The 12,780-nt window shown below is 31.8% G+C and overlaps 1 protein-coding gene across 1 annotated transcript; it reads left to right on the forward strand.

Moving 5' to 3' along the window:
* The first annotated feature begins 10,565 nt into the window (after nt 1-10,565).
* On the forward strand, nt 10,566-12,496 carry LOC131038380 (peroxidase 5-like). Its single transcript, XM_059215746.1, has 5 exons — nt 10,566-10,817; nt 11,279-11,470; nt 11,606-11,609; nt 11,774-11,938; nt 12,081-12,496. Exons 1-5 carry the CDS (start codon nt 10,566-10,568, stop codon nt 12,494-12,496), a joined length of 1,029 nt encoding a protein of 342 aa, XP_059071729.1.
* The last annotated feature ends 284 nt before the right edge of the window (nt 12,497-12,780 follow it).

Raw genomic sequence — 12,780 nt, forward strand, 5'->3', positions numbered from 1 at the left:
TGTTATTGTATTATGGACTATTTACGATGACACTTGTTATGTTCTCTTGGGACTTGTTATTATGTGATTATATATAGGACTTGTTGTTATGTGATTATATATAGGACTTTTTATTATGTCATTTCATTGCTATTATGATATCAGGTTGTTTTATGTGATTTGGCACACTCTAGTGATTATATATGTGATGTTGTTTTGTTATTATGTTATTTGGACTTGTTTTAATGTCATTTCCTTATTATTATTTTTTCAAGACTTGTTATTATGTCATCAGGAATTGTTATGTGATTGTATATAGGACTTTTTATTTATGACTTGTTATGTGATCTATTTATGACTATATTTTAACATTGTGATTGATCATCTTATAGTGCAACAATTTATAATTCAATAAAATAACTATCCCAATTTACAATAACATCCTATTCTTAAAATAATAATAAAATCAAGAACTTACAATTAATCTATGAAGAGATTACGATAAAATAAATATATCATAAAAAAATAGAATTCAATTGTAACATAATTACAATGTGCACAAAATAACATTAAGAAGAAGATAACTAATACAATGTTGTTTATGAAACCAAAATTGTATCAAATGTAGACAAATACAATGTTAAAGGGACAAAGAAAAATAATTATCATGATTAAATATAAAAGAGTTCACACAAGTAGCACAAACTTACATGCATATAAATTTGATATGAAAATTATAAAAGGATTATTAATTATACATTAATCTCATAGAGGAATCCAATAGATTGATGGAACTAAGGCTAACCAAATTATTAGGAAGGTTTGAAGAACATTATTCAATGATTTGCTAAGCTTTGTAAATTTCCTAGCCCTTGATGTTTGAGTGATACAAAATTAGATGTCATAGACATTTGATTGGAAGTAGACATAGATTCTTTCTTGTCAATTTTTTTTTGATATGCATAATTCTTTTGACATTTTGAAGGGTTGGAATAAGTAAAGGAAGCCCTGCTATATGGAATAATTACATTGAAAGATGGTAGGTGAACATTGTGACCTCCTTTTCCATAATATAATTCATTTATATAGCTATAACAAAGTCATTGGGCAATGAGTGTGTAACAACCTCGAATGCAAAATGTGTAATAGAGTAAGAGCTACAAACATAGTATCCACTTTCCTCTTAAGTTGACCACACTACTCTACTAATGTATTGAAGGTTTATAAGTGCAGATAGTAGTGGTATGAAAAGCATGGATAGAATGGAGGATGGCTAAAGAGAGTGAGAGATAGGAGGCAATAGAATGGTAATAAAATAAAAAATCACACTATAAATATAGATATGTCATACAATGATAAATATAGAGTTGTCATATTTTAGACATAATTCTATCTTTGAACTTACAATTAATCTATGAAGAGATTACGATAAAATAAATATATCATAAAAAAATAGAATTCAATTGTAACACAATTACAATGTGCACAAAATAACATTAAGAAGAAGATAACTAATACAATGTTGTTTATGAAACCAAAATTGTATCAAATGTAGACAAATACAATGTTAAAGGGACAAAGAAAAACAATTATCATGATTAAATATAAAAGAGTTCACACAAGTAACACAAACTTACATGCATATAAATTTGATTCAACCTAATGTACCATCTGCATCCTCTCTCTTTTGCAATGCGTCTATGATTGCCTCATGCTCTTTCTTTGAAAGTGTCCACAATACCTTATTAGCAGGTCTACCTTTGTATCTTTCTAATTTGATGTTTGTTGCCACCACCAAATGAGAATAGTGTATAATCTTCTTTTATGATTGGTAGTCTTCATAAGCTGGTAAGCCTTTCCTTCTTGTTACGTATTTGCGTAGCCATGTGCCAACTACCACAATAGATCCAACTGGATACTGAAAACCATCATCATCTACTTGATCACATATCAACTTTTTCTTAGGTTATACACATCTAGCTAGCCAATACTCAACCTGCTCATTATTATCCTCAGGTGCAACAACAACATACACATGTCCTAGAAAACAAATTTAAGTACATGTAGAAATAAAACTTGTTAGAATTTATAATTTAAATATATAATCATAAATTATATGGCAATACATAAAAATATATAATTTAAAATTATAAACAAGAAATTGAATTAAATTACCAAGTTGTATGAGGTCTGAAACATGATTATAATCTTCTGATGCAAATGCATGATCCGGGTCTTCATTTCTTCTAACATCTTCATATTGTGTCTCACTAGGTGTTAAGGATTTGTGTTGCCATTCTTCGACCCATTATGTATTCTCGCATTCTTCCCATTCACCCGCAACACAAAATTGAGAAAAACATGCAAGCTCTATAGTCCATATAGTCCAAGTGTTAGAATTAGAATTCTTAAATGAATGCCATCTAGCTGACCCATTGATTGTATCACAATCATATCTTGGAAGGATATTCTCCTCTTTAACTAGCCAGAAGAAATGTCTAATTGTAGAGTTTTGACTTGATCGTGTGGATAAATTTGCACTACACCAATCCACAATTGCACTTGCATTTTTAAATTTAGCCTTTTCCTCGAATTTGAGTTGCTCTTTGCAAAGGGCTCTCTTAACACATGCACCGGTACCGTCATGTTCTCCTTTCCCGTGTCCAGTCTAAAAAAAACTCCACATGTGTTTGATATTAGTTTTCTTATGAATCCTACTCAACCAATAAAAAATTCTAGCATTCTTGAATTGCCCTGTGCAATTATCAGACCATATTAGATGTTGTGTCATCTGAATTTCTCTCTCCCTCAAATTTTGAAAAAAGGTCTTGAAGCAATACTAGACAAACTCAGATGAGTGTAATTTATTATCACTCATATAGAAATGGTACTCTCTCAAAATTTTACGATCCTCTTCTGTACTATCTGGTGCATGCCTATAGACAATATGGACAAAAATTGATACTTGCATTGAATTGTAGTATTGTGATTGAACCTCATCTTGTGGTGCAAGTGTGTAGTTCTCTGCAAAGTCAACAACCGAAAGTATACTACCAACAGGAAATGTATCCTTACATATTCGAAACTGACCATCGATCCATCTAGCATTTTGAGTGTGTTTAACATATTTAGGTACGATGTTACTCTTAAATTCATTCATAAATGCATGAACACTAACTTTTTCAGTGATTAGATCACATCGTTTTCCAACCTTTCCATCCTTTAGTGGATACTCAACAGTTTTAAATCTTTTAACATCAACTAATTGTTGTCCAAAACCATTTGAAATATTTTCATGCAAACATTCATCCAACAATGCAAGATTGCCACATATATCACATACACTGGAAACACATGCATTGAAAATTTTTTTTTGCTCATTTAGTGGGTTGCAAAACAAGCTTGATATAAACTCCTTTATAGTTTCAGGTGGTATATTTATACCACATTCTTGGAACATTCCATTACTATGCATGGTAACACGTATATATCGAAATACATCATAATGGTAGCAAAATTGAACATGAGTTTTGCAACAACATATGACTCTTTCCTTGTTAATTCGAACAAACAAAGAGAATGATTAATCAAAACATTCTCTTTACAGATCGTACCTGTCAGGCAATGATTGAAAAATCATTCAATCATTGGGATTTGTGCTTGTGGGCTAGATTCTGGCCCAATGGATCTTTTTACAAACGAGCGCCCGTTATTTAATGAAACGGGTGCCCGTTTTTTGAATTTAAAAAATGGGCGCTCGTTTGTTAAAATTAGGGGTGGGAAACAACCTTTAGGATTGTTTTTTTTCTTCGGGATAGGCTTGGTCCCACCAAGCCTATGCTTGGATGTCCAAAAAAATGACTAAGGTAAAACGACATCAGATTTCTACCTTGGCTTAATTTTTTGAGGGCCTTTCTGATTGAATTTTTTTACGAAATGAAACCCCATTAGAGTTTTTAGCGTCCTGATTTCAGAAATGTAAATTTGATAGTGATAAGATTATTTTTACTATTTTTGTATTATTTATTAATCAAAAGTGGAACCTAAACCTAAAATACCAAGGTTCACTAAAACTTTAATAACTTTTTTGTTTCTAGGATTTTAGAAAAATAAATTATATGACATCAATCTACATAGAATTATTTTGAATATTAAAAAAAAAATTGAAAAATATGAAATTTTCATCATATTATGGTGGTCGTACACCCGATGTTTTGGAAATATACTTTATTGTCAGTTAAAAATTAATTAAAAAAAATATATTCAATAAAAAAATATTAAAAAATATTTTCATCAATATTTGGTGTCTTAGGTATCATTAACCAGAAGGATTTGAAAAAAATCATTTATTTGCATTAAAAAAGGGTGGTCGTACACATGTGTGGTATGATCCTGAAATAGGCATTTTGAAAAACTAGTTTTAAAACATGCCTACTAAAAAGGGATTTCTAGCATGTGGGTATTAAAATAAATTACATATTTGAAAAGTAGACTCCGAGCACTACATTTTTATTTATTACTGAAGTTTTTTGAGATTCAATATCTAAGTGCATCAAATTTTGACATCAATCAACAGAAAATTTGAAAAACAAAGAAAACACTTCCACTTTTTGCCCAAAAGTGGGACTCAACTTCTTGCAACCACCCTATAAAATATCCACAAAACTTTAAATTTAAAAGGTCTCTTGAAACAACACAACATGAATCTACTACAATGTAGTCCCAAATGTAAATAAACTTAACACATGACATTACTAATAAGTAAAGGAAAGGCAACAAGAAATAATTACTATATTCTTTGTGACTCAAACACAAGATCAACCCTAGATTCAATTTTCTACAAATTAAAAAAAGAGTAACCAATGTTCAAGACACTCTAAAACAACCATTGCAAAAAAAGTCAATAATAAATTATGTATCAACACCTCAAAACTGAGAAAGCTACAAACAATCTCCTTAAACCATGTACAAAGCATGCATAAGAACCTATAACTATCTTGCATGCAAAACACCTCCAACAAGATTTAGAATCTAAAAACTAGTCTCTCTACAAATTTGTAAAACCATAAATTTTGGTTAAACATGCAAAACATACAAAACTATCCATGTTAAGGATATACATGAATATATGAATCTACTAATTGTCTAGAATATCTACATCTAAAGACATCAAAATAGTTAAATCATAACAACAAAATATCATAGATAAGCATAACCATAGATCCAATCAACATGAATCTAGAAAATAGAAGTATTATCATGCAATAGGACCAAGAGGTTGTCTAGGAGCTACAAACCACCAAACAAGCCAACTCCACAACCAATATCATGTACTGGCATAAACAAGTATGTCATTTTAAAGCTCCATGCATACAAAAACCTCCATGACACTATGATCACCACCCTAATTCACCTACATCAAACTTCTAGTTAAACAAGATTTAAAATCTCATATTTGTATCGTGCATGCCCTTGCAATTAGAAGAAAACCACGATCTCTCTAAATTCCACCAAGTGACCAAACACTTGATCCACTAAGAAGTGTTTATAAAATTCTATTCACTTGTGAGAAAAATAAAATAAAATTATAGTGTCATAAATTATAACTGGTACAATTCACACCTCATTATTGTGCCCCTACTTTAGCGAGTCCCATCCTAGTTCTCTCCTAGGCCTATTTTGGCCCATCTTACTGCAAATCTAATGTCACCCTATTGCATGGCTGAGTGGACCCCATATTGGGACTTTTCCCTCCTCTTTGCCTACTTGTTGGCTCCATTTTATGAGGACAACAGAGCTTGGGGCACCCCTATCTGGACCAGGGTGTTCTAGGCACCATGGTTCCCCTTAAACATGCCCTAATTTAAATAGGACTACTCACTTTACCTCCCCAATAGATTTTGGCCCCTGTGCCTCAATGTGATCATTGAAGGTTGGCTTAATTGGTAATTTACCTAGGGAACCCTATATAAAGACATCCTATCAACTCATTTTCACCTAAACACATTCATCCATCATTCGTGCATTCATCAAGTTGTCTTCATCAAGCATTCTCAAGCATTCAAGGCAACATTTCATCCCACCATATTCCTCAAGCATCATGGAGAAAATGACATCAATTTTCATGCAAGAATGTATGTTTGATTAGGTCATTTTCATGCTATGTCAAGTCATGTTATTGCATCAACATTTGTGATCACATCTAAAGAGCATTACATCATCAATTCCAACTAGTCATTGCAGATTTGAGGTATTACATGATGCAATGTTTACTTCAAAATTTTAATTATTATTTTAATTCAAGGTTAATTCCTAAACTAGGGTTTGACCTAAGTTAAACACCCATCAACAACCCTACTTCTTTCTTTCTATGTGTAGGGAATTGTCTCAAGAGTTGTGAGTAAGGAATTAGGCAGTGTAGACGATGCCAATCAGACTCAGACTTTGAAGGCACAAAAAGAAAATGAATAGGATGACCAACTCCCCTCAGTCTTGTGAATATTTTATGGCCTTCTGATAGTGGATTTTTTCCACCATCCTACTTTGGAAAAGATCCATTCTGTTTGTCCTTGATATTTGAAGGACCAAGGCGATTTGCTCCCCTTAGTCCTGAAATTTTAGCTAGATCTTTCTGCCATAGGTTTTGATCTATTTTTCATCCTTATATCTTAGTTTACAACTCTACATGATATCTGGAATACTCTGTTACTATTGTTTTATGATAAGTTCTCATTGTTTGTCCTAGATCTAGCATTACAAATCAAACCTAATTAGAATTTAATTTTAACTCTAACAAGTGAAGGATTAACTTAATCTAGATTCGATCCTTTTAAGATTGGATAAATCAAATTCCCTTCCCTTAATGTAAGGTTAGTTGAAGGTTGGATTAGTGGCTTTATTATCAATCTAGGTGGTGGAGCCCTAATTCCAACTCCTTACAAAATCACCATGGGTTTAAGATATAATTTGTCAAACCAATGAGAGAAAAACTAAAGTTTAACGTACATTTATTTTGTTACAAACAAAAAATATAGAAAAACCATTAATACAACCATGCAGTACTCTAAAAGAACTTTTTTATAACTATAAAAAGGAAAAAATATGATAGTTTGGGTGAAAGTTATACTTTCCCAAAAATACATTCTCTTAAACCTTCAAAAACAATTTATATCACTATTTTGGTGGCTAGTAGGTTGAGGGTGGGTGGCTCTATTGATAGTGGTGGCTCATGAGCAACATATGTATGGTTGTAGTTGGAAGTACCATTTATGGTGATATGCCCAACAAAAGAAGTTCCCAATGGTGGTGATGGTTTAACAAAGTAGCATTAGATGACTCCTTGGTGAAAAATGACAAAGGCAAGTGGATGGAGCCTACCCCTTGCTACTACCCCTAAACACTAAAATTTGTGCTATCATTCAAAAATTGCTAACACCACACATGTACCATGGACCAACCAATTTTTTTGACTTATAAAAAAAGTACTAAGTAACATAGATCCTATTCTATTAGTAGTACCCAATTCTACAAACAAATGTACAACATATTATTGTACAAACTTATACAAATCCATTTGAAACCTAATCAAACCTTCAAAGTAATTCCATGCCCCCAAAACTAGCAAAAAAAAAACTCTATAATATATCATGTTTTATATGCTTCCGTAGATTTTTTTCACCTTTTAGATTGAATGGAGAGGTCCAGTTTTTTCTAGAATGTCATTTGCAAAACTTTAGCTCCAAAACCTCATAAAATAACCCTAAACAAAAAAAGAAAAATATTTTCAAATCATCTCAAAGCCCCAAATCTACAAACCTTGAAAATGCCTCCATTGTTTTCTTGCAAGACCATAGATTTGATTATGCATAATTTTTCACTTACACCAAGAGTTACTAACCAGCAAAACATATCTTACTGTACTTGACAACTATTCTTTAATACCAAATCTACAAACCATATATTTTGGTTAAACATGCAAACTTGCAAAAGTATCCATGATAAGGATATGCATGAAAATACGAATCTATTAATAATTTGGAAGACCTAAAAGTATTAAAACATCAAAATAGTTAAATCACAACAATATAATGTCATAGATAAGCATAACTATAGATCAAATCAACATGAGTTTGAAATATGTAAGCACCATCCAATAGGACCAAGATGTTGTCAAAGAGCACCAAGGAACCAAACAACTAACTCAACAACAAATATCATGTACTCACATAAACAACTATGCGATTTTAAAGGTCCATACATACAAGAATCTATACTTCACTTGAAACCAACTCCATTATATATAAATATATATAATTTAAAAAATAAAATAAAATTATAAATATTGATTAATACTTTACATTCACATGTGTATAACAAGTTAATCTGATTATTAAATTATGAGCATTCATTGAAATAGATACTTAGGGTCTACTTAGGACCTCATTTTAAGCCACATTAAATGGTGATGACTTCACAATGTGGACCCAACTCCAAGTGAATTATGTACACCATCAAAGAGCTTTCTATTTATAAATGCCAATTATGTGGCTCTTTTGATATTAATATATGTTGTTGACATAGAGCTGGTTTTGGAGTGATTCCTAGTAATTCTTTGTCTTTTGTCTATATAGACAATGGGACAATGCACATACATCCCCACGATGTGTTGGCACCTGAAAATTGAGACTTTGTTAGATTAAGTGTAAACTCTATATTTTGTCAATTTTCATTTAAGGCACATCTATTACTTTGTATATTTCTAATATTCAAATTACTCTTAGGTTTTTTCTATTATAGTTTCCTCCTTTCTTTATTATTGATCTCCTTGGCTCACCAGAGCACCAATTAAGTGAGGTAGCGAAGGCCAATTTGTTTCTTGAGATCTTGTCATCGCAAGGGTAGCAAATTCCTTCCTCTACACATAGTTGTGTATCATGTTAGAGCCTCCTAATCCAAGGGAAGCCAACTTAATCCCAACTCTAATGCCATCAACACACTTGAAACAATCATCAAATCAAGGTCATACAAGTTTAATACACATTCTACTTGATTTTTGTAAAATTAATTACTCACACATTTTGGCAATGTCATGACCCTATCAAAAAGAATCTCTCAGTATCTCTCAAAATGTTCCATTATATTTTAGATTAATATGTATACTATAATTAAGATATATGTTTAAGTGTTGAGATGTATAAGTATTTTTAAATCAAAACTTTCTATACGATGATATATTTGTTATAGCTCATTAAGGTTCTTTATTCTAAGTCTTTAATATAAAAGATAGCAATCAAAATTAGTTTTGAGTCAAATGTAGTGTGGACAATTTTCTTGGATCATAAGGTAGAAATAATAAAAGGATACAAAAATGTAGCAAAAAAATAGGTACATAGATTACTTGGTGAAAATATAGAGGTATTGTCAAATAGTCATTAGTTTGTTGGTGAAATTAAATTGTTCTAAATGAACCTACTAGAACTCAAGTCTTAATGAGTGCAAGGCATCTAATATCATAAATAATGAAGATGATATTATGCAATGAACAAATTTCATAGAATGATATCCTTTAACTCTTAACTTTTGACTAGAGAAAAATAACTATAATCTATACTTCACTTGAAACCAACTCCATTAAAAATAAAATATAAAAATAATTATACTAATACATATTTATATGAAAGATATCCATAATAAATTTTAAAAACAAAATAAAATTATAAATAATGATTAATACTTTATATTCACACCTACAACAAGTTAATCTGATTATAAAACTATAAGCATATATACTTAGAGTCTACTTAAGACCTCCTTTGAAGCCACATTAAATGGTGATGACTTCACAATATGGACCCAACTGCATTTGAATCATGTACACCATCAAAGAACTTTGTTTTTATAAATGCCAATTATGTGGCTCTTTTGATATTAATATGTGTTGTTTACATGTAAATATCATGTTTTACTCTACACCCTCAACAATATATCATTCAACAGAGTTGAATTCATTCATCACTCCTATGAAATAGTCTAGTCAAGATATTATTCAGAATACATTAAAGTTTATAAAATTCATCTGTCACAAGTCCAGTATCGTCTATTGAAATAGAAAGGCTGACAACTCCCATTGAACTTGTCAGCTCTGAGAATTGATTACATTATATCATTTATGAAATAATAAAAGCATTGAATGCAAGCCTTGCAATTAATGTTGAAACACGTTATGGCCTGTCCAGATCTGTCTGGATCTAAATCAAATTAATTATTAAGAAAGTCAATTTGATTAGGTGTTTTCAGAGAAAGATAATATGATCCATTAAAAAATTACCTGAAAATGTTATGAGGATTAATCAGAAGCATCACCTATGATAAAATTTACGTGGGGAGTCCTCCTTGAAGGGTGGTGAAAACAGACCAAGGCGTCATGCTGGCCTCATGGATCAGATCAAAGACCAAATACTTTCTTTCTCTTCAATTTATTATTGAAGCTCATGGATCTTTCCTTAAGGAGGGACTCTCTCATAAATATCTGCTCTCAGATACCCATTTCTTAAGTTTCTGCACAATAATTCTCAAGTATTGTTGAAATGGCTAGCAATTTATTAACCCTGGCGAAGGTATTTGTATTGGTATTGGGACTGCTTTATGTCTGTGGTGGTGTAGTAAGTGCTCAGTTATTTGATATAACTAGTGTTGGAAGTCTGGATGATGATTTCTACGAAGATAGTTGCCCGAGTGCAGAATCAATTGTGTTTAAGGAAGTGAAATCTGCAGTTAACAAGACTCCTGGATTTGCCGCTGGCCTCATACGATTGCACTTCCACGACTGTTTTGTCAGGGTATGTATATTAATAAATAGATTAGTTTAAGTTGGTATGAGTTTTTCTAAAGTTAGATTGTACAAGTTTCTGGTTTAAACTGTGTATGTTTTTTGTTTGCCATTTTGTGTATGTTTTTTGTTTGCCATTTTGATTTAAACTTAATGATGTCAGATGTAATTAATGACTGTTATTCATGTCTTAGTTTTGTTTAGTATATGTCTGCATAGTCAAGGAGTTAGTTTTTAGTATTTATTGAAGACTTTAAAGAGCTTGTATCTGTTTTTGTAAACATTCTGCCTTTGTTAAAATAAAATCAAATGATCCATCATAAAAAAAAAAGAAGGAAAATCACACACTTAAATTTGATCCTAAACAATAAACAAAAAACATACATTTTTTAAACCAGAAGGTTACACAATCAACATTAGTTCTATTAAATTAAAAGTAACATTTCTTTCATATATTGGATTGAGTTGCAGGGCTGCGATGCATCAGTTCTTATCGACTCCACTCCAAACAACACAGCAGAGAAGGACTCACCTGCAAACAATCCGAGTTTGCGTGGATTTGAGGTGATTGACAGTGCGAAAGCAAGATTGGAGAGCATATGCCCTGGGATTGTTTCTTGTGCTGATATCCTTGCATTCGCTGCTAGAGACAGTGCAAATTTGGTAATCAATCTCATTTTCTCTTATGATAGATTACTGAATATGATCTGAAATAGTGGATGGAAAAACATACATATTGAATCTAAAACTATCTTAATTATTCCAATAAGATTAACTGTTTCAATACACCACTCCTAGTTGTGTTTTGGTTTGAAGTAAAAACTAAAATCACACATTAGAAGCAACATATTAATCTAGAAAATGTTAACCAATTTTAAATGTATCACTTTTAAGTGTAAAAATCAAAATTTAGTATGTGTGACTTAAACCATCGGACAATTGTCATTTGGTAAGCCTCTTCATCAGCTGGAGTAACTTGGAATGTTAAGGGTGGAAGAAGGGACGGAAGAGTTTCTCTGGTATCAGACATCACAGGAGAAAATATACCATCACCAGGGGCCAACGTGACTGAGTTGACACAATTGTTTGCAGGAAAAGGGCTTTCCCAAAAAGAAATGGTGATATTATCAGGTAAACAAAATCTTTCTAACAGATATAAACTTTGGGATCAGTTATTTATATTTAATATAAAGACAGCTTAAATTATATATTATGTTTTGACTTCTAGACTTAAAAATGTTAAACACTAGAAAGAAATTGATACACTTTGCAGGCGCTCATACGATAGGAGTTTCCCACTGCAATACTTTTGTGCTGGATAGGCTCTACAACTTCAATGGCACTAATTCAACGGATCCTTCTCTTGACCCGGACTATGCAGAAGCTCTGAAAGCCAAGTGCCCACAAGAGACCAGCAGTGACAGCACATTGACAGTGCCAATGGACCCCTCTACACCCACTGTTCTTGACATTGACTACTACAGTAATGTTCTACTTAACCGCGGTTTATTTGTCTCCGATGCAACTCTGCTCACCAATAAAAAAACCCTAAAAGTTGTTAACGAAAGCGCCAACTCCAACTTCATCTGGTGGAATAAGTTTGCAGATGCTATGAAAAAAATGGGGAAGATTGATGTATTGACTGGGACTAAGGGTGAAATCCGGCTCAATTGCAGGGTTATCAATTGAGCTCTCTCTTCTTCTAATGTTTTACTTTTGATGGTTCGTTTTCTTAGTAGTGTCCAGAGTCTAATTATTAGTGTGATTTCAGAATATTATTTAGTAGTGTTCATCTATTAGTCAAAGATTAAAATATGTTGTATAAGTTTGGCTTCTCATTTATGTATGCATTATAAATAATAATAAAAAATTGTATGTTTGTAAATAGTTAATAGAATAAGTTTTTTCTTTGTGTTTAGGTGGTTTATCTAATATCTATTGAAGGCATTTCTTATATGAATGAACATGTAATT

Source organism: Cryptomeria japonica, chromosome 2 (genome assembly GCF_030272615.1).
Source record: "Cryptomeria japonica chromosome 2, Sugi_1.0, whole genome shotgun sequence".
NCBI lineage: Eukaryota > Viridiplantae > Streptophyta > Pinopsida > Cupressales > Cupressaceae > Cryptomeria > Cryptomeria japonica.

Coding starts and splice junctions, on each gene's coding strand:
- LOC131038380 (XM_059215746.1), top strand. CDS start 10,566: ATGGCTAGCAATTTATTAACCCTGGCGAAGGTATTTGTATTGGTATTG. Junction 10,818..11,278: donor TCCACGACTGTTTTGTCAGG/GTATGTATATTA, acceptor ATTGAGTTGCAG/GGCTGCGATGCATCAGTTCT. Junction 11,939..12,080: donor AGAAATGGTGATATTATCAG/GTAAACAAAATC, acceptor TACACTTTGCAG/GCGCTCATACGATAGGAGTT.